The sequence below is a fragment of the Nipponia nippon genome, unplaced genomic scaffold (assembly GCF_047370975.1).
Source record: "Nipponia nippon isolate SJK-2023a ecotype South Korea unplaced genomic scaffold, ASM4737097v1 scaffold_3, whole genome shotgun sequence".
Classification (NCBI taxonomy): domain Eukaryota; kingdom Metazoa; phylum Chordata; class Aves; order Pelecaniformes; family Threskiornithidae; genus Nipponia; species Nipponia nippon.
This window is the reverse complement of record NW_028262347.1, coordinates 41,270,744-41,298,394: the sequence shown is the minus strand read 5'-3', so window position 1 is coordinate 41,298,394 and position 27,651 is coordinate 41,270,744. Positions and strand designations below refer to the sequence as shown.

The window sequence follows — 27,651 nt, the reverse complement described above, 5'->3', positions numbered from 1 at the left end:
ATATATACAGTCATGTAACATATATCATATCTCGGTTTATTCTACATTGTCACACTTTCATATAAGAAAACCAGCAAAGGTAGGTATTCAAGAGAGGGCCCTGAAGAGAGAGCAGTGTGCTTGCTAGCTGAAGGTCGATGTTCTGTACCAAGCAGATAGCAAAGAAAAGCACTTAAAATAATTAACTGGTGAAGCAGTTGCAGTGAAGGGAACAATGTAAAAATTAGTAAACCAGCACACAGAATTATACAGAAGCTAGGAGGCAAGGGCAAGGGGCCATGTGTGCAGAGATACAAATGAGCTGTAAAGTCATTCAGCATTACTCTTTTGAGGACTAAAAACTATGTCGGTATTCTAAAAAGTACTCATGACAGAAAAATGTCACCAACATGAAACAGAAACTATGAACTACAGCTGACTCTTGTGAGGATGAAATAATCTATCAGTTTATAAATGCGTTGGAGTGGGGGAAGGCAAGAGAGCATAAAAGGCTGACCCAGAAAAAGCACAGCTCTTCTGTCCTCCTTCCCACCAAAACTTGTCATTTTTTCCTAGAACATCAACTTCTTTTTTCTTTTTGGTTCTGCTTTTGTTGTGTATTGTTTTTTCTTTTAACCATAGGATTGAGATTAATCTGACTGAATGCAGATGCCTACATTGTAGCTATCTGATGCTTACTCAGTTGTATACAGCTGAGCCAGCTGCCTGACTCCCTTTTAAAGGCAGTGGAGAGAGAAGCAAGCACTTCAGCTCATCCTGATTCATCTCATCTGAGGATATGCATCTAAAATAGGACAGATTAATTTTACCCTAAAAGTGCCTGTTTATCTTCACTGATGATACAGGGAGGTTAGAGGACTAGTCAATTGCAGGAGTCTACACAGTGAACATCCCAAGTGAGATGACATGAATCGCTCTGAAGATATTGTATCCTGCAACTTACGGAGCAACCTTAGAAAATGTGAAAGCATAAGCAGTGCAAAAACACCTCCCTGAGTTTGCAAAGTCTGAGACAGCACCTTGCAGGCTCACCTATCCATTTATCTCACTTAACACCAAATATCAGTAATAATAATTACACAGACCTCAACATATCTCTTTTTCACTGAATGTCCACCTTGCCATCCTTGTTTAGGAATGAAAGATGTTTATTTTGATTTAGCTCAGAACGATCCCTTTTGTGACATAAAAGCTAAAATCAGGAAGTATCCTGGTATGAAAAACACCACCTTGGTATCCGAGGTGTAAGCGGGGAGTGAGGTGCTGAGGAGAGGGGCATTGGACTACCAACAAGAATTACATAACTGAATTTCTAAAAAAAAAATTTAATGTGTCTATTTTCCACAAAACCTCCACCCATCCATTTTGCTTTTTCTTCTCTCATTACAAAAAAAAAAAAAAAAAAAAAAACCAAAACCAACATTGAATACAAGTGATTTATTAACATTCTTCTATTGTGCAGTAGTCAGTTCAAAATCTCTCTTGATTAATATGTAATAGCACCACTTGTTTTTCAAAGACAATGGGACACAGATAGGAGGCCTACAGTTAGTTTTCTGTATGCTGGTATCCCTGCAATTCGAGATTAGGGTTACTTTCTCGCTAGCTAAGGGAAATGTGAGTTGCACTATCCTCTACCTCGATTATACTAGATTTTGTTCATATTACTGTTAGAGCTATTATTATCAATAATAACTTCTTATAATCACCTTCATCTTCATTGACTAAAACAAGGCTCAGACCACATACAGACACTCACACAGGTACCATTCCTTCATAAAGAGCTCCTGATTTAAGATGAGAATCAATATACAAAGTTTGATGGCTACTAATATATACTTGATATATACTAGTATTCTTTTTTTAATGAATCAGTCACATTACACACACATTAAATAGCTTCCTCCTTAAATATTTACCCTGAGCTATAGGTGAGGTGCCTTGTCAAAAATGTTTTTTTAAATCCAGTGTCTACTGACTGCCCCCAAGAACTCCAGCTGGTTAGGGAGACAGAATCTCCCTTTGCAGCAGTTATGTCCAGGCAAGACCAACATATTTATCTATGTGCTCAGTTATCTTACTTTTTATATCCCATAGAGTCACCAACTCTCCGGAGAAGGAAGTCAAACTCATCAGCCTATAGCTCCCAGGACTTCCCCTGGAGCCCCTTCTGTACATTACCTCAGCAATTCTCTGGCACAGTGGTCGTTTGTAACGATGGTCGATGTCCCATTGTCAGAAGTTCTGCAGCTCCACATCTTGTTACCTTCAGAAGGTGCAGGTGGATGCCACCCAGCTCTGCAGACTTCCTAATAACTAATTCAGCTTTTAGTTAGTGTTTCCTATGTATCTACCTCAAATTGATAGTTCCTGCAACTTATCTGTTACAAAGAATAAACTGAGCATGGGAATCAACCCATTCTTCAGCAGGATGGTCCAATACAAATAATTCATTGCACTTCTCTGCTATATCCTTAAAAATCTGAGTCCCCCTTTTACGCTTTGGCCATGACGTGGCCCCTCACCCAGTAAGCCACAGTCATACATGCTGTATACCCTCAAGTCAGGCATGAACCACCTTAGCAGAATCACTTAAGATCACACAAAAACTTACAAATTTGGGCTAATATATTTTGAATAATGGTTGAAATGTATCTTTTCTTCATTAAATGTGCTGAAGAAAGATTTTTTTAGAACTGCAAATGTAATAAAAGCAGCATACAGGTTGGGGTTTTTTCTTAAAAATTTTGAACATAATTTTACAGTACTCTGTCAAATAGAAGCCTGAGGGTATCATAATCAAATGGGTTCTTAAGTAAATGAGTATAATTTCATTTCAGTTCAAAGTTCCTGAATTCATACATTATTCTTTATTTCTCAAAATCTTAAATAACTCTGTGATTCTAAGTTCATTTCAAATATTAGAAGAGCGTGTTACCAAGCACTTATGCAAAGAATGCACATTTGCACATTATTTTTGTAATGTGAACACTAGCCAACAAGTAATATCCAAGTCACGTCTTCCAAAACAATCATTCTTTGTTGGTACTAAGCAACCGCAGCTGGATGCCCTATGAAATTTAGCTTATTGGGAAAAACACAGCATGAATTAAAGTGAAAGAACAATGTACATCAAACATGTAGCAAAAATGTGACATTTTAAAAAGAACTCTTACATAAAATTAAAAAAACAAAATGAAATCTGTTGAATCCTGGAGAAATTTAACACAAAAAATATGTTTTGACTAAGTCACATCTGCAGAATTTGCTCAAATGCAGATATAGAATAGTGTATATGTGTGTAAATGAATTATTTAAAAACTTGGTCAGCTGAGCTGCTGTGTTACACTACATGTAGTGCACTGAATTAACTGAATTGTCACCCTCAGTATGTTAAAGAAGAGGACCAAGAGATGGGAGAAGTCTGGCTGTAATGTCTGTTGAGCAACTGGTGTGACCTTAAGCAAATCAATGGTTGTCCTTTAGTTCTGTAAGAACAATTGAAAATTGGGTAACCACTTTCAAATCCATGTGTTGCATTTAAACTGTGCTTCTTTAAGCAAACATATTCACCATACACTCTTGCCTTGTTGCTTTTTCCCCAAGAGGAAAAGTTCAACCATTCCTCAGCTCCCACTCAGAAGATCACGCTGAAATGTATTTTACCTTCCTACCTTTGTGATCTGAACCATCTTTCATGATATGCGGCCTTAACCTGATAGTTGTGGAACAAGAGTGTCTTGTTCTTGCCATCAGTTACAACATGGTACTGTGGTGGGCTCCTGAGAGACCTCTGCTAAAGTCCTTCTATCAAGCTGTAAAAGCAGAGATGATTGCAAAGCTTTCTCTGGAATTCTTCAGCTGTCTCTATCCAAAATATCTCATCTCTGGGAACTGCAGAAGTACTCACAGAGAAATTCTTTTCAGGGAATTAATTAGACTGTATCATGAGTCACCAGCATCACTTCACTCTCATTTTCAGAAACTGAGCACTGTAATACACCAGTTTGGCTATTTGCTGTATTCTCCAACAGCACCTCCAAATGCTACAAGAAAAATGAAGCTTAATGCATGTGAATTTGATGAGTGTGAATGCTTCCTTATTTGATTAGGATAACAGAATGTATTTGTTTAAATGAGTAAACGTGTGCCTATGATTTCCTCCCTGTGGCAGAAATGTAAAATGTTCATATGAATTCCTAGAGGCTTTCCCTTTGGAAAACCCACATAAAAGCTGTAAGAAGAGGTAAGGAAGGAGACAGGTATATGCAGACTATGCAGCATACTAGTAAAAAATGTGACAATATGAGCCTAATCCCAAAATTCTTAGTCCGGGCCATCATTTAGTGACACACTGAAGTACCGTAAACACGTAAGCAACCCAACTTAAATTCCACAGTTTACATACATAAAATTAAGCACATAACTACGTACTTGGCTGAATTTGGGTCAGACTGGTTTTCCTGCACTTGGTAATAAATTGTTAAAAAGTAAGGGGCTACATTCCTTAAAAGGAGCCCCAAAAAAGTATCCCTACTTGATTTTAACAGTACAGACTAGTAATACAGAATTTCCAATTGATATTTGCTTATCAAGCAGTGCATACCCACAAGTTAATGTGTTGTTGATACTCAGCAATAAAACCAGGATATATTTTAATAAGCAAATTAAACTTACACTGTTTTTAAAACTTTACATACAATGTGGTTGAGCCAATATTTTTAAAATCAGCAAATATACCTATAAACCTATAATGTACCATGCTAAATCATCGAAGATGCATAAAGGCATCTTATGTTGTTTTTATAGATTGTAAGGCCATTTATCTGATGCCAAAACATCACTGAAAAAGCAACATTATATTCAAGGAGAGCTTTTCAGTGGGAAATCACAATCATTTTCTATTCTGACAAACACAGCTGTTCTAGGGCTGGATAATACCAAAATGGTCAGATGGTAAGATGAGCTGTGGTGAAATGTTTGTCTTAGACATAAATTCTGTTGCAAATTTTTGGAACATGACACAATGAACAAAATTCAGGAGTAAATGACCATAACTAATCATGTTCTTCAGGTGGATATTGTCATTTTCCTTGAATAATAAAACATATCAGTCACCTAGACAAAATGTTATCGGGACTCCACTTACAACAGGAGTTTTATTTAGCCTCACCACCAAAATCGCTCTTACATGTTCTGACATCACTGACAAGGACAAAAGCACATTATACTTTTTCATTAGCTGCTTGTGTGAGGAAATCTTCAAGGATGGACAAACACAAGAGGCTGATGACATTACTTACGTAGACGGGCCATCATCAGAAGTTAAGAAAATAGCAAATAACCTAGTGCATCTTAAAATCCACTGTATTAAGAACCTCTTGTAATAATAAAACTGGCTCCACAAATCCATGTTTTCCATTTGGAGTGACGGACAAAGATTTTCCTCTTTCTGATGAATACTTACAGAAGTGTTTACACGGTCACCGTTACTCCACTTCAAAGAGGAAATGCATCACCATTTTACCAACGAGCTCCACAGAGAAACCACAAGCAAATTAAGTAAAATAAAACTCAGAATTTTGTGATGATTCTCCATTGATGACTACCTTGGGGATCTGATAGCTATCTATTAATCCAACCAACGTGTTCTGTAGTGATATGGTATAGCACTGTTTTTTTTTTTTTTTTAACTAGAGTATTATGCCATAATAAAGCAAGGATTTTAAAAGTCTGTGTCTCAACACCATTTATCTTTACCAACCACACGTTTAATCTCATCAAAGATTGAAATCAGGTCTGTTTGAGCAGGTTTGTTTCCATGAAGCACAAAAATTAATATTCCTTTTTTTTTTTAGTTCACTAAATACCACATAAGAATCTCAATCCACATGCCTAAGACTGATTTGCAACTAACTATATATATATACTAACTATACATGCCATTCTACTTTCTCTCTTTTAATACCTCTATTAAGCTTCAGAAATTACCCAGTACCTAAACATACCTTTAAAAAACAGCAGCAACAACAACAAAACAACAGTGTAGCAGAGGTTGTTCCAGAGAGTTCCCTTCTGAATAGAGGTCCTGCAGGCCTGCATGATCATATTTTGATCAAAATATCGATCATATTTTTATGTCAAGTTTTTTTCCTTTTACTCTATTTCATTACCTCCAGTTTATTTTCTATTTCTAATTCTGACAATTTGTTCCAAGTTACCTTAACACTTGCAATTGTTGCTCTTGTTTTACTGATCTGAACTGGAATGTGTGTCAGCAAAAGTCATCCCTTGCCTTTACCCAGGTATAGTTGTTTTTTGGACTCCTTCAGGTAAAAAAAAAGAAACTACTTGTAAGGGCTTACAAAGGTGCTGTCTGCTTTGCCCTTTGCTGAAAATGACTGTTAGAAAGTACAGCCAGAGAAGCAGAAAAGGCAAGTGCATTTCAGGAACTCTGGTGCATAGCCTGGTACCTCCGTGTACACTCACCTTTATCAATGCTTTATTTTAAGCCATGGAAACATCTGAGACAAGGATGCACTATTCTGTTCCCTGTCAGGGAAAGAAGTATGAGAAATGATGGCAGGGCACAGTGTTGTGAGCGACTGCTGCCATTTATGCTTTGATCACCTCCTCCAGCCCTTGGGAGCTGCTGTTTGCTGCTGCCTTTCAACGGGGAATAGGCAGAAGACAGTCATGTACCACAATAGGTTGCATCTTCCCAATTGCTCTACCCTGACTGCGCAGTCTAGTCTAACGAGCTCTTTAAAATAAAATGCCTTTTATTAACATTTGTGCTCCATTTTTATTATTTCCAATCAAACCAATATACGGTTCTCCCCAGTGCAGGGAATGTAACACTCCTGAAGCACTGTAGGTGTGTACCTATTTATACACCACACAGTGGTTTCTATGTTTCTTCTTCAGAAAATACTATCTTAGTACACACTAAACAGTGTAAAAGGCCAATGACAGTTTGTTTTGAGTCAGGAAGGTGCTCAAATGCCCTATCTAAGATGAGTATTTTAAGTTATCTTGAAGCACCTGCCTGGTTTTATGCACTAGCACCCACCGGCTGAAGGACAGCCTGCATCCTTGAAGTCAGGCACTCTTGGGACAGCTCTGAACTTGAACCTAAAGGTTTCACCAACTCTGAGTTTCAATGGCTTTCATACTGGAAGCAGTAACAACCTACAACCTTTTTATCTAAACAGAAAGAAATTATTTTCATTACAAGATACTTCTTCTGTTACGATGCATTATAAACAAATGGCTCCTGGAAATACCTTCTGTAATCTGCGCATTGACCTGCTGCACTCGCAAGTCATGGAACAGAAATCAGCATCACACAAATGTGCACCCAGGATTTAATGTCATTCACAGACGACATCACGGCTAAATTAGTCAGAGAGAACAAAAAAGCTCTCCCTCTACACTGTGGTAAGGGAATGGGTTGCAAAGCTACCAGGTTTGTATTGTAAGACTTCTAACTAGCTGGATACCATCTTATGTTCCTGATTTAGTTATGTGAATATTTAAAAATAAAACCTATTTTACTATATTTTACTATTTATAACTATTTCTCTAGTATTTCTCTCACTGCGAATGTAACCACTTTTCTGTGGTCATTTCATAGATGCACATTGTCACAATTTCATTGCACTCATGATCTGAGTGGATTTCACTCTGATACTAATCCTGATTTTACTGGGGAGAATAGATGTTTGGGTTTTTTTGTTTGTTTGTTTCATTTTGTTATTACAGTGCCAATATCCTTCCCAGTGTCTGAGGAACAGAAGTAAAAAGCACAAAGTTTTTAGAGAGCCTTTCCAGTGACTGCAGTTAGCCCTCCCATTCTTCCACATTCTTGCAGAACATGTTATGCTGTAAAGTTTCAAAGAGAATTGCACTCAAAAGGGTGAGCAAGCCACTGCTTTCAATTTCTTAAATTCTCCTTTGCCAGAACTGTTACTGCAGCATACAAGGAAGCTGAGCATTTCTCTTTGTGCAAATCTTCAGTTGAACAGATTTCCTAATGCAGAACATCATTGCCTTTGTGGGGAGGCAGGGAGCATGGTCCCCCTTTATTACTATTAGAAATACAACTTCCTTCCATCACTCAGACACAGAAAGCAGGAAAAAGCATTTTTTAAGAAGTGGCTTTTTTTTTTTTTTTAAGAAGGGTTAAGAAGGAAAAGTAAATTATACATACAAAGGTTTAGGAAATAATGTATTGTTTGCACTACGTAGCCAGGGCCAGTAACTAATCTCACTGCTGACGTTAATTTTGCTTAAAGGGAGGAAAAAAGAAGGAATAGTCTTCCCTATTCCAGTCCTCCTCTTCTTTGTTTTGATTATCATTTGCCACTTGCCAAGACATATTCTACTGGGGGTACTTTTACAGTTACACTCCATCATACTGGTTTTGCCCGCTCTGATTGCTGCCAGAATCTTCAACCAGTACACTTCAAAGCATGCAGCAGGCTGACTGAAACGACTTCAGATACTGTCTGGGTGTCTACAGTGTCCTTGGTGCCCTTTCATCCCTTCTCTTATCTGGCTGTGACTGCTCATCTAGGGCTATGACTCCTTCAGTTCTGTCTGGGATCTCTCTCCCTCACACTGTTCTGGGTCTGGCTGCTCCCTTTGAGATGCAGCTGTCTTGTTTCTCCATTTTATTACAGCTGGTTTTTCCTTGCTGATTGTTGCTCCTCATGTTATTCTTGCTGCACTCTCTCCTCCTCTGTTGATGCAGTTCTCCAGGGCTATGATTCCTGCTGTCAGTTATTTCTGGTGTGGAAAGGCTGTCACGCTTTTTGCTTTGATTTAACAATTCTCAGATCTACTCTTGTGTTCAACAGGCTATATTTCCTACTGCACTTGGGATATAACCACTTTTCCCGTCATCGTGGGAGGACACTATCTCACTTCCAGCTGCACTAGGAAGACATATCCACTCTCTGATGTAACTTGAGAGCCTTGAATCATCTACCAGTGCTGTTTATTAATGAACTATCACGACTTCTCATTTTTCTCTACATATTTGTGGCCCTAGTGGAGGATGACACGCTCCTATCTGAAGAATGACTAGTATGATGCTTTTGAAAGAGGCAAACATTACCCTCAACAGCTTAAGTGGAAAAACATTGTGTGCTGCAGGGCTGTAGTGCCTGTTTCACTCTGCTTGTGGGATTACCTGAATACCATTCTTCAGGGGTTTATGTCATGAGATTTCTTAACATGTGCAATCATCGAGGACAAGAAAGTGGAAACGAAAAATATATTCAGCTCCGAGGCATTTAAATAGCACAGTTTCAATGGTCCTCTCTGAAGTGTATAGAAAGAGGCATATCTTCAAAATGACAGCAGAGTGTCTAGCAGAGATGGGCACTTCAATGGTGTCTAATTGATTTATGCCATATTGATGACAGTAAAGACAATCAAATGACAATGATATTCTATGACTGTCATTTCACTGAACAAAAATTAGATGGGAGAAAGTTTCATCATTTCAATATCATGCAGAAAATTGTGAAGAGAGAAAAGAGATCACATGGACAATCCAAAGTCCCACGGACCACAAGCTGGACATTTAAAAGAAAATTAAAAGAGAATGAAAAAAAAAAACATACCAAAATGTAGGGAAAAGATACTGCACATAGTGCTAGACTGTTTAAAAAGGAACATTTTATTTAAGACAGTAGAAAAGTCCTCACTGATGTTCCTGATTCAAAGTTTACTAGAGTCAACAGGAAAAAAATTCCAAGAACTTAATACTTGATGGGAATTTAAAAAGTAGGTCAGCAAACAACCAAAAAGCCATCCCAGAAACACCAGACAGAACATCCCTCCAGCAGGGCTCATTGTGTAAGGAGGGCTTTGAGGCACCTGAAAATATCTGAGCACATGCCTAACCAGGTAAAAGCCTTCAGTACAATTTTACAGTTTGGATTTTATTGATGTACCATTCATCACAGTATTTATATTGGCAGACACTAGAGAGCTAGAAAGATAGGCAAATGTTCTAGTTATCTAATAAATGGGCTTGTTTCCCTACTTCATTTTAAGCGCAAGCTATGCATGCATGCATGCATACAAGTTTACATAGGAATGAAACAATGTAAGATCTACAACATGTTAAATTTGCTCTAATTTATCCTCAGAAGCAAACAGTGTCAGGTGTTTGGAGGAAGGTACAGAAACAGTGAAAACAGCAGCTAGGAAGTCAGTGAAGAAAGTTTCTTCCTATTAGATATTGCTTGTATATTAAACAAAAGGATGAATGGTTACAGAGAATGGCAGACAGACAAATTATCGGACAGGAAAACAAAGACTTCATTGGTGAAAGAGTGGGTTTTTTTAATCTCCTCACCTATGAAGGTGTGTAAGCAAATTCTTCCATTGCCTTTCCTCAAGGTGGTTTGCTAGATCTGGCAACTGGGTTCAAAATTTACAAGATCAGGCCCTGCTATGAACACATTCAGTGTCACCTAGGGTTCAGGAGAGTTAGCCATCAGAGAAGCTGAGTGGAGATGCTGCCGTATCCACTGGGCACGGCCACTGTTACACTGAAAAAGGAACCTTTAAATGGACAGATAAAAGATAGAGATTGTACTCTAATCTGCACAGAAAAGAGAGTGATACTATTAGCCTGCATAAAATAGCTAACAGTATACAGATGTGTCCTACTGTCCTATTTGTCATTTCATGTAAATGAAAATTACTTAATGTTTGCAAAGTGTTCATAAGATGAAAAGATGTGTCAAGTATTACAGTCTACTGTGTGATATTACCATTATCATATTAATTAGAAAAAAATAATTAGCTTGAAATATTAAGATACTGATGTGAGATAAGCCTCTGAACCTACTGAGGTTCAGCTATCACCAGCAAACATAGGATTGAAACATTTAAACAATGAGAATACTTCAGTATGCTAAAAGCTGCTGGCTATTATAGCTTAATTGACCAAGAGTAATGTTTTGAAAGCCAGCTAAGGGATTTTTAAAAATGTTACTTGGGCTCTTGAGCAACTCGAGCATTTTAAAGTATTTTCCTAAGTATTTTGTGTCTGCATATTACATCCTACACCTATTACATGGACATACACACACACACTCTCATTTGCCCATCCTTAAAGGCATAAGATCTTTTCATGGAAGAGGATCAAGTTGAAGTTATTGCTGACCGGGAATAACTGATGACTCTAAGAGAGGATACACCTCTTTTTTAGCCCAGAATGAGCACTGGATAAACTGGAGGCTCAGCAGGCAAGTCACTGCTGTGCTGCTGCTGTCTTGTTACAGTCTGATGTTCGGCAGCTAATGATGCAGAAGAAAAGATTATCAAATGTAAAGGTGATAGTCAAAAGACTCTTGTAACTGAATCGTCGGCAGAGAGCTCCAGTACAGCATTCATAGCAGAAGGCTGCAGGCAGCAGCCTCCGCGTCACACATCAAGCGCGTTTGGTCGTGGTATTAAGGCACAGTATTACATATCATACCATGGAGCAGAGAGTAATCATGTGGTATGATGGAAACCACCAGCTTTTGGGCCATACGGTAACAGCAAGCCCAGACATATGATGGAGAAAGTGAAAGTGTGCAGCCCTCTCACTCCTGCACAGAAGCTGTTCATTCCCAAAGCTGGCCAAAAGGCCTCCTATTCATTGAAATACAACTTGAAATTGCCTGAATTTAATATTCCTTCATCACCTCAAAAGACAGTTCCTCCACTCTCACTGTTCAGCAATGACTTCAGAGTTTTCACTAGCTGACAGAAAAATTCTCATGCGTAGAAAAAACAGAAAAAACTTTATATTTAAATTTAGCACTTGACAAGTTTTCTAGAGAGTTTCAATAGGACAAAGACTACACATCCTTCTGCTTTTTAAAGCATCTAACACAGTTCAGACGCTGCCACAAAATAAATAGTAATAAAAAACCCTAAATCTTCTTGGTGAATTCTGACAGCCTCCCACGTTTATTTATGACATTTAATAACACTGGACGTGTTGAACGTAATTGGCTACAATCACTGTAGTATAGTCCAAATATATTCCACACAAATTAAAGTTTCCCAACTAGTAGCCACTGTAGTGCATGTATTTTTGCAATGCTATTTGTTTTACAGATAGAACATGATCTTCTAATAGTTACTGACATATCAATATATAGAGATAGGTAGCTTTAATTAGTCTCACCTTTTTATATGCAATCCAGTCAAACACCCTGTCAATGTCTGTGGCTTGCTGCACCTCCTGGGATACTGGATGTGAACTGGCCAAACCATCCAGCAACATCACTTCATGTAGGACATCTGTCAGAAATCTCTGCTTTTCCTGAAATACAGCATATGCAGTAGTATTGCAGACAAATATACATTTACAACAATACAGAAATGATGTACAGTTATTAGAGGCAGTTGACTAACACGGCAGTTGACTAAAATCAGATGTTCTGGTTTAAATGTAAGCCACCATGACCTCCCACAATCTTGGACAGATATATGGAATAGACTCTGACTTGAGATCTTTTGCTGCTATGAAACTTGACTGAAATTGAATTAAAGACTATTAAATGAATCAAAATGTATCTGTAGGTGAAGACTGCAATTCTGATTATGACTATTCATTCACAGTTACAAGGGGTGGGGAGAGAGGCGAAATGGCGTACTCTTCAATCACAAAAATATATGGATGCTACAAGCTGTGGAGCTCACTGCATATGCAGGTACAAAAACTTTTGACAGAGATGGGTAAATACAATTATTACTGCTTTATTTAAGTCACTTGGCTCTTACTGCCAAGTTCACACAGAAGGTTGACGTGGGACAGGACACTGAACAGAGTCCACAGAAGTGTCACAGCCGATGCCTGCATTGTCTTTCATAATTCTGGTATAGAAATCCTTTCTCCTCAAGAGCTTGCATACTCTACCAACTTTGTAACTTCCATCTGAAGGAAACCATTATTATCTCTCTTTACAAGTGGGACAACAGCTGCATGTAGAATTTAAATGACATAGTCAAAGTCACAGCTACATCAGAGGCAGGTGCAAACCCAAACAACATCTAACACACTAATTTGTTTCTATACCTTCTATAAATACGGATTGCAGAAGTATGTCAAAACTTCTGCCTATTTACTCTGGCAGCAACATTAATTAAATGTTCATGTATACTCTATGAACTGTGCTGCACTCACTTTTACAGTGCAACTCGATGGGACATTTTCAGCTAAGAAATGACATGCCTTAAAAACTCCTCATATTGCATTCATATAGATGTCTCTAATCCAAAGACTGTGTCAAGAAAGGGCAGCTTCATTTACCTGTTTTTTCAAGTCACAAATAAGTGCAAAGAGTGAATTAAAAACTATGGAAGGTTTAAATAAGCTTTTTTCAACCTGAAATGACATATCTCAAACTTTATTTAAATTACAACAGTTCCCAAATTAATGTCAACCTAATGCCATAATATAAAGAAACTCTAGGGAATGCTGAATTTTTTTCAAAAGCCACCTTGATGTCCACAGACAAAATAACCACACAATTACATAATAAATTCCATGTTTAATTTCTTGGGTGGCAAGGTTTTGGTATCAATGTGTTAATTTAAATTATATTTATAAGACAGCTGAAAAAGCTCTTCCAGTGCTGATCCATCTGGAAATAAACCTTTATGTTAAAATTCATTAGAGCACAAGAAATGTACCTTGAGCTGATTGTATATTCAGGCAATTAAAAACACGGGATGCAGGAAAGCCAATTACCCAACACACTCTTAGTGTTTTCAGCTGGCTGCGTGAGGTAAGGCTTGTGAAGAGAAAAGTAATGTCTTGTTCGTATTATTGTTCCTTTCCAAATTTTCTCAGGCATACGCAGTTAGTAACTGACCTTTTTTTACAGGAAAAAAAAAGGTGTAGGGAAACAATTATTATGACAGTCCTACTCAGGGGAAAACTGCTGAGGTGTAAAGGACTGTAGGTGCTTTGGTTACACCTCATTCATATTCTCTAGTAGTCAGTAACAGAACCCCAGTTTCAGCAGATGTATGATATGTAATACATACAGGTATGAACACACAGAGGTATGGACCTGTCTTCAAATTCAAGTTTGGATGTCATAATTGACAAACAGTTGTGGGATTGGATTGTTACTGTTTGGAATTAAATCATTAAAAGAACCCTTGTAAATCACAAATTAACACTTTAAATACAGAACCTGGAATCAAGAAAATCAGCACATAGGAAACAAAGTGAAGCTATAAGAAAAAGAATACAAAAGATATAAAAAGGACAGTTTGGTTTTCTGTTTGTTTCTTTCGTTATCTCCTGAAGGGCTGAAAAGGAGCGTTTTAGATTCACGATCGCTCATTCAAGTTACCATAGCTGAAAAGTCTTCCTTTAAATTTATGGCAGACCATCACACTGGGGTACAACTGGAATAGCTAGTATGCCTCCAAACACGTAAACCTGCTTTTGACCTGTAAAGCTAAATTTACTGAACTAAAAGGATTTCCAAAACATTCCCACCTTTTCCCTTTAGTACAAAGCCTCTGAGAGCAGATTTCAAAAGGAGACTCAAATATAACTCCAGGGAGACACAGAGAGAGTGAGAGAGAGGAGTTTGCTGGTTGACAGGAGGCCCAGCTTGAAGAGACAACAGGAAACAGAAATGCAGAAAGAAACTAAGACTGCCTTAGTTATGTTGAAGAAATGCTACCTCAGCTATTAAAGTCCTATCAGCACATTAAGGGGAAAGGGCCAACACACATGACCAAAGTGCTTATACTGATGGAAGAGGGGCTTTCTATTTCCTAGTTATTTTACCCTACGCAGTATGGTGGAATTGATCTGTTTTAACATGATACCTACAGGACTAAAGCAACACCTAGCACAGAAATTGTAAAGAAAATCAATCTTGGAATGTGTTTAATGAGGCCAGTGTGCTGTCAACACGGTAGGTGACAGGTTTGCAGCTAGGCAGGAAACAATGACAAAATGTTGTTCAAGATGACCCTCTTCCGAGGGAGTTCAACTGCAAGAGAAAAGCCAAAGATTGTGATCTGCCTGTAAGGAAAAGAGGGCTTCAGGTGAGTCTTGAGGCTTTGCTTGGAAAGTGTCAGTAGCCGCATATAAGTGCAATGCCGTGCAGTGCTAACATAGGGCCAGGGCTCTGAGCAGGAGTTGGTATGACAGCAGCAGAAGCCTACCCTGAAATAAGGACGGAGGTGCTTCTGCTCAAATTTGTACCTTTCTTTAAAGGCAAGCAGGAAGCCTCTCTGCTCCCTGTCTTCCTATTGCCCACTTGGAGTTCCGTCTCTTCATCTCCTCTCCTCAGAGCCTTACTTGAACTGTAGATAGTCAAAGTCTGGGAGACCAGACCTGTGTTGAGAAGAAAAGACATGCCAATTATTTCTGGTTGCTTTCCCTTTTACTCTTGAGAATGCTTCCAGGTGCAGGGACTGAAGTGCTGTTATCGAATGAACATGCCTTTCAAAGATTTACATTTTCAGATTATTTCCCAAACATCTGTGGTCACTAGATTCAAGTATTTGTCTCTTCATAGGAATGACTTCTTTTAATCCTCGCCAATAAGACCTTCTCTGTTTGGTACAAGGTTGTCATGAAAGACATCCCTTCTCTGTGCTCTCCCCTCCTTAGCCAACATTTAACCATTGTGAAAATTCAAATTTCACTGCTTTGGGTAAAAGCAGCACAAATGCTACAGGTAACAGGGTCAGAAACTTTCCACCTATAGCAATTCTTCCACATTATGGAAATAATCTAGAGATTTTTAAATGTGAATCTGTAGTGTAAATCATTCCATAGCAAAAAGAATGGGGAGTAAGAAACTGGCTAACCACAAGAAAGCTTTCTGGTTTATTTTCACCTTGTTCTAGGGAAGAAGGTTTATGGAAAGGTAGTGGTCACTCTTTGTGTATTAATCGCCAACAGGATGCCCATCATTCAACTAGTCTACCTCTAAATGGAAAGAAAGCAGTTGTGAAATAACTTTTTGGCAGAAAAGACTGTATCTTCAAGAGCCATTAAAAATTTATTGTGCCTAACAGGATAACAATGATGGAAAGGGGTTTCTGCTGGTGATTTTGCAATATCATATTGAGGCATAATGTAAGAGTACAAGTTAGCATGACAATAATGTAATACGTAGTCACATAAAAATAATTTCTAAAAATTAATATGAAATACCAGGGAAAAGAATTAAAATGAAAAAACTGGAAAACATCCAACAGTGGAACAAAAGGAACAGCGCAATGAAAGCCAAAACTGATAATTAGTACGCAGAAGAGATCAAAGGCCTCAATATTAAAGACACCGCCTTTGTTCTGGGACAGCCATTCAAACAATTTATGGACTGAGAAATCTACATGAATAAAGCTTAATATTGGCGTGCAAATCTGCAAATGATTTTCCTGACAAATTTGCTGGAAATATCTTCACCAAAATATAGAGCTTTACTAGCCATCAGGAATACAAAGGAGATAAGTGATCTCTCACGCCTGACAAAACAAGCGTTTGCAAGATGCAACACTTGGGTTTCTAGGGGAAGTGCACCCTAAGGAAAAAGAAATAGGGGCAAATTTTGAAAGTGATCAAAGAACACCCGCATATACACTACCTGCAGTTCAGTTCTAATAGAGCATATTTCAGGGCGAAGCTTAACAAACTACAGAGGAATATCATCTATGAGGAAACAATATGAGGTTCAATAAAATACCTTAAGGCCAAAAAAAGATCCACTTGAGGCCAAGAGCAAGTTCTTTCTGTCTACATGCTTATAAATCCTAAATTGTCATAGCACAGGAAGTCTCTTGAGTACTTGCAAATGAAAGAAACATTTCTTTCTCTTTCTCTTTCTCTTTCTCTTTCTCTTTCTCTTTCTCTTTCTCTTTTTCTCTTTCTCTTTCCAACAGTAATTTTTTGTAAATAGCTTGAGCAGCTTACAGATTGCTGGTTTTTTAATTTATATCTCTGCTTCTGTACTTCAATTATGTGCATAGTTTGTTGAAGGAGGCCTGCAACACATCGTATATTTATCAGCTGTGAATATGTCATGGTTCCATGTCTACCTTCACAACCCTCTTTTCTTCATTTTCAAAGTTCTTGCAAAATTTCTGTCCCTGTGCTTGAGAAATTTTCACGCTGACAGACAATTTTTGTTGTTATAAAGCAATGTAGATGTTCTAGGAGTTCGTAGTTAAGGAAGACGAATAGCTTTGAGTATCAGGAAGGAGAATTGGATATGCATTTTCTTTTTAATGAAATGCCAAACCAGATACTCATGACCACCTGCTTAAGTTGCCAAGCAGATGGGTAGTTGATTTGGCGTTTTTAAGCAATTTCACTCGCTACTTCAACTGCTGTTTCCTCTCACCACTCTGTTTTTCAGTTACAGCTTGGATTTGGGTGTACACCAGGTCCATTACGCCAAACGTAGGCCTACAGAATGGGAGGATGCAGTACAAAAAAGGGAGCATTAGAAAAGGAAACAACACATATTGACCACCAGCACTTCAAAAAAGAAGGCCGGTTTCACTCTCCAAGATCATGTTTTGTCACCTTGTATGTAGTTGCCTTCACAGAAATAGAGTCATTAAGCAAACAGATGAACACAGATCCACTGTCTCCTCATGCATTTGTCTCCAGAACATTTTAAAATATTAGGCAACAAAGTATGAAGTTTATCCTCTAATTCAAACTCCACAGGGGGTACCTGTAGAGGAAACTCACCTCAATTCAAGAAACAGTAAATAATATTTAAATGAAAAGTGGCTTTGAGATATGGTTGGTATACTGAGTCAACTTCCAGCAACAACTGCCAGGGGTCACCATCAATGAGAATACTTCTCAGGTGCTCTAACATTTGCTGGATGGATTTTGCACACCTAGACTCGGTTTCAACCTGAAAGTGATGAGATTCAGTGATGTAAGTCCTGAAGAAACCAAAGATGTTTTGCAGGCACACCAAAAATTACTTATCAGTTTGTGCTCCAAGTAAATGCACGCTGCCACAATTTTAAAATAAACAGTGGCAGGACATTCAGGACAGCTGAAAATTTGAGAAGCAGAGTCTTTCAGTAAGGATGCCCTCAAATATACAGCTACAGCTTTGCCATTAAACCTCCCATATCAACTATACTTTCTGATGAAGTGCATATTCTTGTTTCAGTAGGGCTACCTTGCAGTGAGTCCTTGCCTTGAGGCAAAAGTCGCCATAAAGTTTCTTTCTCATTTTTACTGAAGACAAAGTGGTTAGTAATTCAAAATTATGTGAAATGCAGCCCATTGACTGAAGTTTCTTTCTGAAACCAAAGCTTCATCTAAACCCTGAACTCAGGAGATTTGAACTCACACGACCCAAAAGCTCTCATCATAATGTCATTTTAACTGTTCTCTCAAGATGAGCAGATAATGACACAAAGAAAGAAGAGACACTGACATTCTCCAAACCTGTACTTAATCTCTTGAATAAATGTTTCACCTAAACGTTGATATTCATTTATGTCTGATCTCTAAATGTTAAGAGTTAACTACTTAAAGTTAAGAATTCCATATATTAATCCGCATTGCCAGGGCATAAAAAAAGTAACTCTGTTAAGGAAGACCATGTGGAGATGGAAATTTATTTTTTTAGTTATAAGCTAAATTGAGTATGAAGATTTCTAAACTGGTATACTTAAAAAGGACTAGTAATTAGCAACCAGAAGGTCTTGCAGCTTACCTTTACATATCTCTTTTTTCCTGCCAAAGTCAATTATACATGAGATTCTAGTTAATTTTACATTGAAAGCTTCCCCCATAGTTGAGTTAAAACAGAAAATCCTACAAGGACTGACTTCATTGAGTAGTTACTGGGGGAAAAACACTCCATGTGGTATTAATTAAAGGCTTACTTTATACTGGCATGGGGAGCCTTTAACCAAAAAAGAAGAGATGAAAGTAGTTTTAAAAAACGAGAGGCTGAATCTCTCTCAATGCTGAGCCAGCGTGATATTTATGTTGGGTTAGAAGGATCAAGCAGGCTACAGCTCAGGTCTGAAATGCCAAAATAATAATGAAATAAATCAAAAAGCCCCATGTCTTAAGTCTACTTCAAAACTTATAATGATTTTCTGGGTTTTCTATGAGTCGAACAATGCCTAAAAAAACTTTACAGATGGAGAAAAACGCTTTAGGAGGCAATCTGAGTCAAAGCACATTCAAGATATGCATGTGTCTAATGGCCATATTCACTTTTATTATTTCAACCCAGTCAATGAGAAAGATAGGCAATTAAGATCATTTATCAAGAATCTGGGCAGCATGTTGCATGATGTTCAAAGTACTTAATGTAATGAAGTTCAGTTAAATGGTTTTCTATTAAATTTTTAGGCACAGATAATTTCTTGCAGCACGTAGTTTTAAAACAGATATGTTGATACGCAAACTCGTTATTATTTTCAGCTGCCTGTAGTAATGGCAGGATCATCTAGACTGTGAAACCTAATAGTGTGAAGGAAGCACCGTTCACTTTAAGAAAGATGAAAGTGCCCTTCCACGTAGACATGAAGTTTTACTCCAAATACTTTAAACACAATTGTTTAGTACTAAAAATTTCTGGCATATATGACCATCTTTAATTATAAAAGTAGTAAGCACACAAGAAGGTGGGAGATCTTATCCCAGAGCCTCAATGGATAGAGAAGGCAGAGGATTCAAAGCCATCACTGATGTACTACACCTTGACTCAGCCAATAAAGTTGTCAGCAAAGCTAACTTTTATATAATAAAGAAAAGGGAGAAGGCAGCTGGGCTCCGTGAAATGCTTTCTCAGCATCAAGCTGGGTACTGGCTGCTAAAGTATTTGACGCTCGTTTGATGGATGAAAGGGAAAATTACATGCCAGTAATTCCTGCTGTCATAGTCCTCAAAACCTACCCCAATACCAGAGACATTCAAGGACAAACATGATGGTTCCTTCTACCAGAAAATAAGGAGGCAAAAGATCAGTCAATAAATTCCTGGATCTGTAAGCCTCAGTTGAATTCCTTCCTTTACAAAGCCACATACAAAGTACTTCAGGATAATGACAGAAACAAGCAGAGAGGAAGATGGAATATATAGTTGCAAACAGGCCTCTGAAAGGAGGAAGGTGAGCAGGGTAGATGAGAAAAGACAGGGCTATGAAGTGGAAATTACCAGCATGCAGTTTTCTGCTCTAATTTTCTCTTTTCTCTGATCCTAAAACTAGCAGAGGCACCTTCCACAGTGGTGAGATTACCTTGTATCAGTCATAAGATCTTACAGCTTAAGAACTTAGATCCAGCTGCTGATGTTTTTTGATGGCACAGAGAGACAACCAAACAGTTATATGGTAAGCCTCTAATACAGAAACGGCATCTCCTTCTACGTCATGAAATAGCAACAGCCTGGGAATTCACATGCAGATGACTGCTCTAAGCACACATGATCAAGGGAAATTCTCTGGGGGGAACAGTTTGCAGAGCCAGCTTTCTTTTTAAAACCATCCTGCCAACACAGAAACAATTGTTTAAACTTTTGAGACCTTGAAGAATGAGATTAAGAATGAGAATTTGAGACATTTCAGAACAAGAATTTCAAAAACCTTTTAATTTGAGGGATAGGCAAGGCAAGAGGCTGAAATGGGAAGAATGGTGAATTAATTTCCATGGCAAATGTCTAATGACTGTATAGTAGGGACATATTTCCTGCAAAATCAAAGGTAGCTTCACCTTCAAGAGGTAAAAAGTAACATGCAGGGACTTATTTTTTAGCTGAGGGAAGAAAATGAGAATTTCTAGCTTTGATTTGAAGTAATTTAAATTTTAAAAAGCATATTAAGACCAGTGGTGGAACCATGAAGGATCTCGGCACAGAAATCTCACCTTCCCGTTTTAAAACCAACAGTGGACAAAACTTTGTCCCCTTCCTCAGGAGAGTTCTGATGTATCTTATATTAACTGCAACGGATAATAGATGCTTCCATCAGAATGACTCTTCATTCTGTTCTTCACTCAAAATTTTAATAGGAAGATCCAGGGCATAAGGATGGCAAGGGTTTAATAAGGACTGGATTTCCTTTCTCACTAAGATTATGCAAGCCTGATGGAGTATGTAAATGCCTTTTGGACAACACAAGAAATTCTAGACCTGCTGGAAGGCCCAATAAAGTGTTACAGCTCCATGGCAGCTTGGTCAATTGTTATCTATCAATCTTTCCTGCGGTAAAAGAAGGGCCTATAAAACATCTGAAGAAAAACTGATAAAATCAAGAACCTGAGAGGAGGAAGAAATGTTTAAGCAAGCTAAAGAACCTAGAGAAGAAGGAAAAGCCAGAAAACAGGTTTCAGACAAAACCCATGGCTCTCTGCTTTTTGCAGAACTCAGTGCTGTTGGTTTAAGTTATAATGGTGTGAACATGCCTAATGGATAGCTCTCCTCAAGAGTCTCAGGTTCAGCCAGACCAAGTCTGTGAACGCCAAATAAGATGGACACTGAAAAATGCTCAGCTCTGCTAAGGAGCATCTTCAGACAAGTAGCAGCAAAACTTTAGGGGCTTATGGAGCCTTAATGGTGAAAGTTTATGTGCCTGTAGCCTGTAAGCACAGGTAGGAAGCTGTGGATAGATCCATTTGATTCAGATGTATCCATATTGCCCAAGTTGCATTTCCAGACAAAAGTCCTTTTTCTGGAATTGACTACCAGTCTTCTGCTTCTACACTTATCCAAAAGAAAATGTGACAAAAAAATCTTTATAAGCTGAAAATAAGCTGAATTTGACATTTTAGTCTATGGGCTTCTTGAGGAAACTTTCAAGGGTAACATTTCAGAACTACAAGAGAAAGAAGTTAACTGTCTAACTTTTCCAATTCTTTAGAAAGAAAGAGGATTTTGGCATATTACTCTGTTTTCCTGATGCAAAGAGCTGTGGTAACAGACACCATAACATCTTTTATTTTGATTTCACAGGTATGAATTACTGCTGACAAAACACCACCCAGAATGCTGGAATATTGCTCTGTTTAACCACCATTACAGAAAATAAGGTTTGTAGCTCTTGTTTTTGCAACTGATGCATGAAGCTTGTACTGTATCCTTCACTTCTGAAAAAAAAATAAGTTGTTTGGAATAGTTTTTCTTTTTATAAATGCTCACTTTTTATTTTTTCAAGTGTACAAATGTCAGTATGATCTAAACAGCAAATGCGCTTTATACCGATAACAAAAACATCCAGCAAGCCAAATTCCAGTAACTGTAACTTTTGCTTCCTCTTCCTACAATCTCTGTAATAAGGCTGAAACATCACAGTATTGATTCCTACCCTAGTCTGCAAAGAATGCAGCATGTTTAAATCTTTAACTCATCAAATGTTCCATCTTGCCACCAATTTTCTAATTATTTAAATATGTCAGTATGGTTATTTTTATATCAAAGGCCAATGATATCCAAAGCCTTATGAAAAGTTAATGTCCACCTTCTTTTTAATTTAAGGAAAAACTTGACAGATTAGTATTTTTTCAGGCACAGCAATATTACTGTAGTTAATTCTAATTTATGCAGCACGTGTCTGATTTCCCAGTTTAACTGTCATACCTTGTTCAACACATTCGTTTTGCCTGTGTTGTGCTAAGACGCCAGGATTTCATGTGATGGGCATGTCATTTGCATAACAGTGAACATTATATTCATTCCACAGAAATCTCAAGCAAATATTCTATATTCCAAATTACTTCTAAAGCAAAGTTATTCTGGATTTGTTAAACTGATTATGTGAAGAACAAATGACTGATGATTTGAAGATAAAATTCAGTGTATAAACGTTGTCATCTATGACATTTCACTATGCTAAAATCATAAAGGCCTGCCAGATTTCATTGCATTCATAATTAGAACCATTACATTGCAATTCAGGATGTGTTTTTCACAAAGATGAAGAGAACGAGTTTTAATAGAGCCAAAGCCAGGTAAACCCAACAAGCCTACCTAGGCAAGACAGATGTCAGTTCAGATAAAAATTTACTTTCCTTTTCATAATGCAATTATAAACCAAAATTGACACCCAAAAGAAAAAATTAAAATACTACCAAGAAATCAAACTTCACAAGAAGCATACCTAAAGCAAGAGTACCTATATACAATTATTTTAAAAAATTAGCTTTAACTCATAATTATAGCCTCTTCATTTCATGGCACACAAAAGTTAATGGGATAAGAATACTCAATAAATCACCCAGAAATGGGCAAAAACATTTCGGAAGTCAGTATGCAAGAGTTTAAGCAAAACATTCAAGCTACAACAAATCTCTATCAGGCAATCTGTATTTATAACAAATATTTTGCCACATAATTAAACGTGTGTAAACACAAAAGGATAACATACGAAAAATTTCTCCAAAGGACAATAAAATCTATATAGCAACCTTCAACGTGGACTCACACACAATTTCCTTGTTCTGAGGTCTCGTACCTCTTATTTTTCTTATAAGCATAATATTTCTAGACTACAGCAGCTGATATAAACTGGGACTTGAATAGGTAAGATATGATATGATATGACACGATACAATACGATATAACAAAAGGACTGCAAAAGAATGTCCCAGCATGGCCTTCCCAGTTTGCCCTCAGAGAGCTCCAGTATTTGCACACCAGTTGACAAAGCATGTCCAACAGTGTACAGCTGGAAATCATACTGAAACCTAGATTCTCAATTTATTTACCCCATGTTAACTTAGTATGTACTGCCAGATGACCAAATAATAGCAGGAAGATAAAAAGATTAAACTTAGGGAGAGGAGAACAGAATACTGTAAGAAAAAATACGGTCCGTTTTACAGTATGTTTTAGCCAAACATTTCTTTGCAATTTATCTCGTGTTTGTGGATAAAATTCATTATTCTGAATATTTTAAAAAATGGTCCATGTTAAATCATAACTGCTTTAATCCAAAAATGTTTCTGAGCAGAGAGACAGTAGTTATTTCAATGTTGGGTTATGATAGACATGACCTTATTTCTTTTGTAATAAATTGCAAATTATACTTTTGGAATGCTGTCAAATTATTTCACACCTAGTGATTTTGCTTCATTGGACATCTGATACTTGCATGCATCATTTGGTATTTTTCAGCAGTCCCTGTCTATAACAAAAGCAGGAGTATAACAGCAGAGCAACTTTTCTGTGGAGTCTCCGAATTAACAAAATCAAACTGACTTACCATGTTCCACCCTGGGTAGAGGTAGTCTGTCCCAACAAATTCAAAATAGTGAGCAAAACCTTCTTTCAACCACACATCCTCCCACCAAACTGGAGTCACAAGGTCACCAAACCACTGCAAAGAAAGTTCAAATAAACAACCTTTAGGAAACCATGTTTGCATACATCTCATTTATACAGAACACATTCTTCACAAGTTTTAATAAAAACAGTAGTATATACCACCGACTGAAACTCATTAATGTTTTTTTTCATGTACTAATGAATTAAGCCTTTACAGGATGCACAAGTTACTGAAGTAAGCAGTTTAAATTTTAGCTAAATTTTAGCATTTCTTCCTCCACGATGTCTGCCCACTAAGATGTACAATACTACTGACATTGGTCGGTTTCCTAAGGAAAGCAGTTTTATACAATCATGCCATCTCTCTGTGGGTACGACTCAGATACCTAAAAGCAGATATCTGATGCCACTTAAAGAACATCCTAGGGTATCTGAGATGCCCAGACAGGCCTACAAAATTTCATACAGGACTTACAGGAGATCCGCAGCCTTTCCGAACAGCAACCAGAGGCAGAGGGTATCTAAAATGGCACGGGCCACCTATGTTTATGCAAAGGAACCCTACCCGAGCTGACTACCTTTCCCGTTCCCTGCAGGTCGTTCTTGAATTTCCCTACTGACTTCAATCTAATTTAGAAAGAAGGACAGAGATCTCAGACAATTAAAGTCCTACAAAAGTACATGAAGATCAGCAGCTGAAAACAGGAGAAGGACCTAAACCGAGGGCAAGGCAAGAACGCAGCCATTATATACTCTGCTCAGTAGCTGTCAACAGCCACAAACCTGTCACAGTACAGGACATGTGGGTGTCAAAGGGATTTTAGACAGAGCTGGGATGATCATTGGAAGAGGAATGAGGACAAAAATTCAAAGGAAATCACGTGTCATCATTTCTTCTGCTGATGGATAACCCTGCTTAAATAATTGTAATGGCCCTGTGCAACCTGGATTGGCATAACACCAGTGGCAAGAGCAGAAACACATACACTATTATGAAAACATATTTCATACTCTCTGTAGCATCTCTTTAGCCAAACAAATACCAAAACTTTGTTTCAGTAAAATTCTCTGCCAGTTTTTTTCTTAATGTGATTAGAAATGAAATAAATTCATAATCAACAGAGATAATTTTGAGCTTTCATGGAGTCGTAAGCTCTGAAAAGAAACAGAAAGGGAGCAGCAAATAAGTATTCCAGAGGGACAGACTCATGTCAGGGCAGAGGAGCTGCTGCTGACACTGTAATGAGAGTGGGGAACAAATGAAAGCAGAGTTAGCCAGTAAGCGGTTTGCTTTCATGACGGTTGGCTTATTTGAAGGCTTTGTCGGGGACCTGAATGAAAGGTCTCACTTCTGTGCATGCCTTTGTGGAGTGAGAATAGCACCAAGGAAGGATCAATGCTGCGACGAGGATCCGTAGTGAAGTAAACACAGGGGCTCCAAAGAACAGACTACAGAAACTGAGATTACCAGATTGCCACACAATGCTCAGTAAATAGGATTTGAACGAAAAAAAATGAAGCGAAACATGGCAATGAATGTCATTGACAACCAACTCAAGATTTTAGGGAGAAAAGATGAGGTTGACAAAAGTCATATTCACACACTAAGTGAAACTAAACTTAATGGACACTCAGTGATCATAACCTAGTTGAAGGCTGTCAGTAAATTAACTCTCTACAGGACCAACAGAGATAGATCCTCATCTTAAGAACATTTAACTGGAAAGACAAAGAAACAGTGGAGATGCGTTCATATAGATAATGCACTTTTCGCAATTTGAAATGTTAGAGTAGCATACCACCAGAGGAGTATGAAAGTTATATTTATACTAGAATAGGTTGATTAAATGATTTCTAACGACAAACAGACTAAACACAATACCACAGAATTTATTTCTTGAATTACAAGAGGACTGCTGAACAAATATGAAACCAGTAACAGTCATGGTATAGTATCCTATGACTATACAGAGAGAGGTTTAAAAAAAATAAAGGTTGCAAAGTTCGTAATACATCCTCTTATAACTCAGAAAAACTAATAACATTAATTTATGATGTCACAAAAGAGAATTTCTTACCGTCCTGTGTCAGTTTTCCAGGTTTATTTATTAATGATACAATTAAAAGTATTTGTTTAATTATCCACGTAAAGGAAGAAGTGTTTTACAGGCATTAAAACAGCATGTGGTATCAATATGAAAATGTAGGGAATTTGCTTAACTAGTCTTGAATAGTATCAGAGATAGTTATGAATGTCAGAGACAGAGCAGTCCCAGAGACTGCAATTAATGAAGCCAAATTTTCCAGCAGAAAGGTGCTATTATCTTCCTAGGTGTTACATATCTGAAAGGAAAACACTAAGTAAAGCACTTCATTTATGTAAGTAATTGTTTATTTATTTATTTGTGTATTTGACTATAGACATTATTTGCCTGGAGTGAAGATCATTACTTCTTTCCATTTTGGAAAAGAAAAATGAATTGAAATGTATTGATTACATAAATTTCTTGTCTCCCTCAGGTATTATGTTCAGCCTGACATGCAGAAGGCACTTATTTTACAGACACACTGAAAGGACACTCTTTCCTATATGCTTTCTTTACAGATTATTAAAAAAACATTGATTTAGAAATTTTTAATTTTCCTTCTGCTTTCATGCCTCTTTAACTCAATCTGTCACACCAAGTTTTGTGCTCAGGTGGGAAAACTATCACAAAAAAATCATGGTGCATAAATTCACATGACTGTTTCTTCAAAGGCTGTAGGTGGGACTGATCTGTGATATGCAAATAAAACGGATTACTACCCTAATAGAATTATTTTAATAAATTATGGTAATTAGTTCAAGCTATCAACTTAAGCTGCTAGAAATATGCGTGTTTTGACCAATATCTCATTTGTGTTTTGGAGCTTGGAGGAGAAGCTTTTATGCCAAAACACTCCTTCTTCCAATCATTAATTTTCTTTAATTAAATACGTAAAATGTTCTAAAAGAACACTCGAGCTGAAATATCAAGCAGTAGTAACCTACAAAATTACTAAACTGAAGCTACCCGAGTAACTTTAATGTGTCCCTCCTAAAACGTGTACCCAAAATAAATATCTGGCTGAGTATTACAAAGTCACCTGTGAAGAAATTGGGCATAAATTTTTTTTTTACATGCTTTTTACCTGTATTTTGACAACCACAGAATTTCTTCGTCCTTCTGCAATGCTGTCTCTCATTTTCTACCTGTCCTGAACACTGTGCTCAACCATCAATACCCAACAGGTTTGGGAACTCCAATTTTAAACACTCCTATCTAAAGGTAACAATCCCAATCCTGAATATTCATCTGATTTTTCTA

The 27,651-nt window shown here is 37.5% G+C and overlaps 1 protein-coding gene across 2 annotated transcripts in view; it reads right to left on the bottom strand.

Annotated features, from left to right (window-relative positions):
• TRHDE (thyrotropin releasing hormone degrading enzyme) overlaps positions 1–27,651 on the bottom strand; it is a 223,567-nt gene that overhangs the window by 107,835 nt on the left and 88,081 nt on the right. The window contains exons 5-6 of one of the 2 annotated variants that reach the window (XM_009463186.2): positions 24,243–24,356; positions 12,203–12,340 (exon numbers count right to left, since the gene is read on the bottom strand). In XM_009463186.2, coding sequence (XP_009461461.2) covers positions 12,203–12,340; positions 24,243–24,356 — 252 coding nt within the window. The remainder of the gene's footprint in view (positions 1–12,202; positions 12,341–24,242; positions 24,357–27,651) is intronic. The other variant, XM_087766876.1, reaches the window with a different exon arrangement.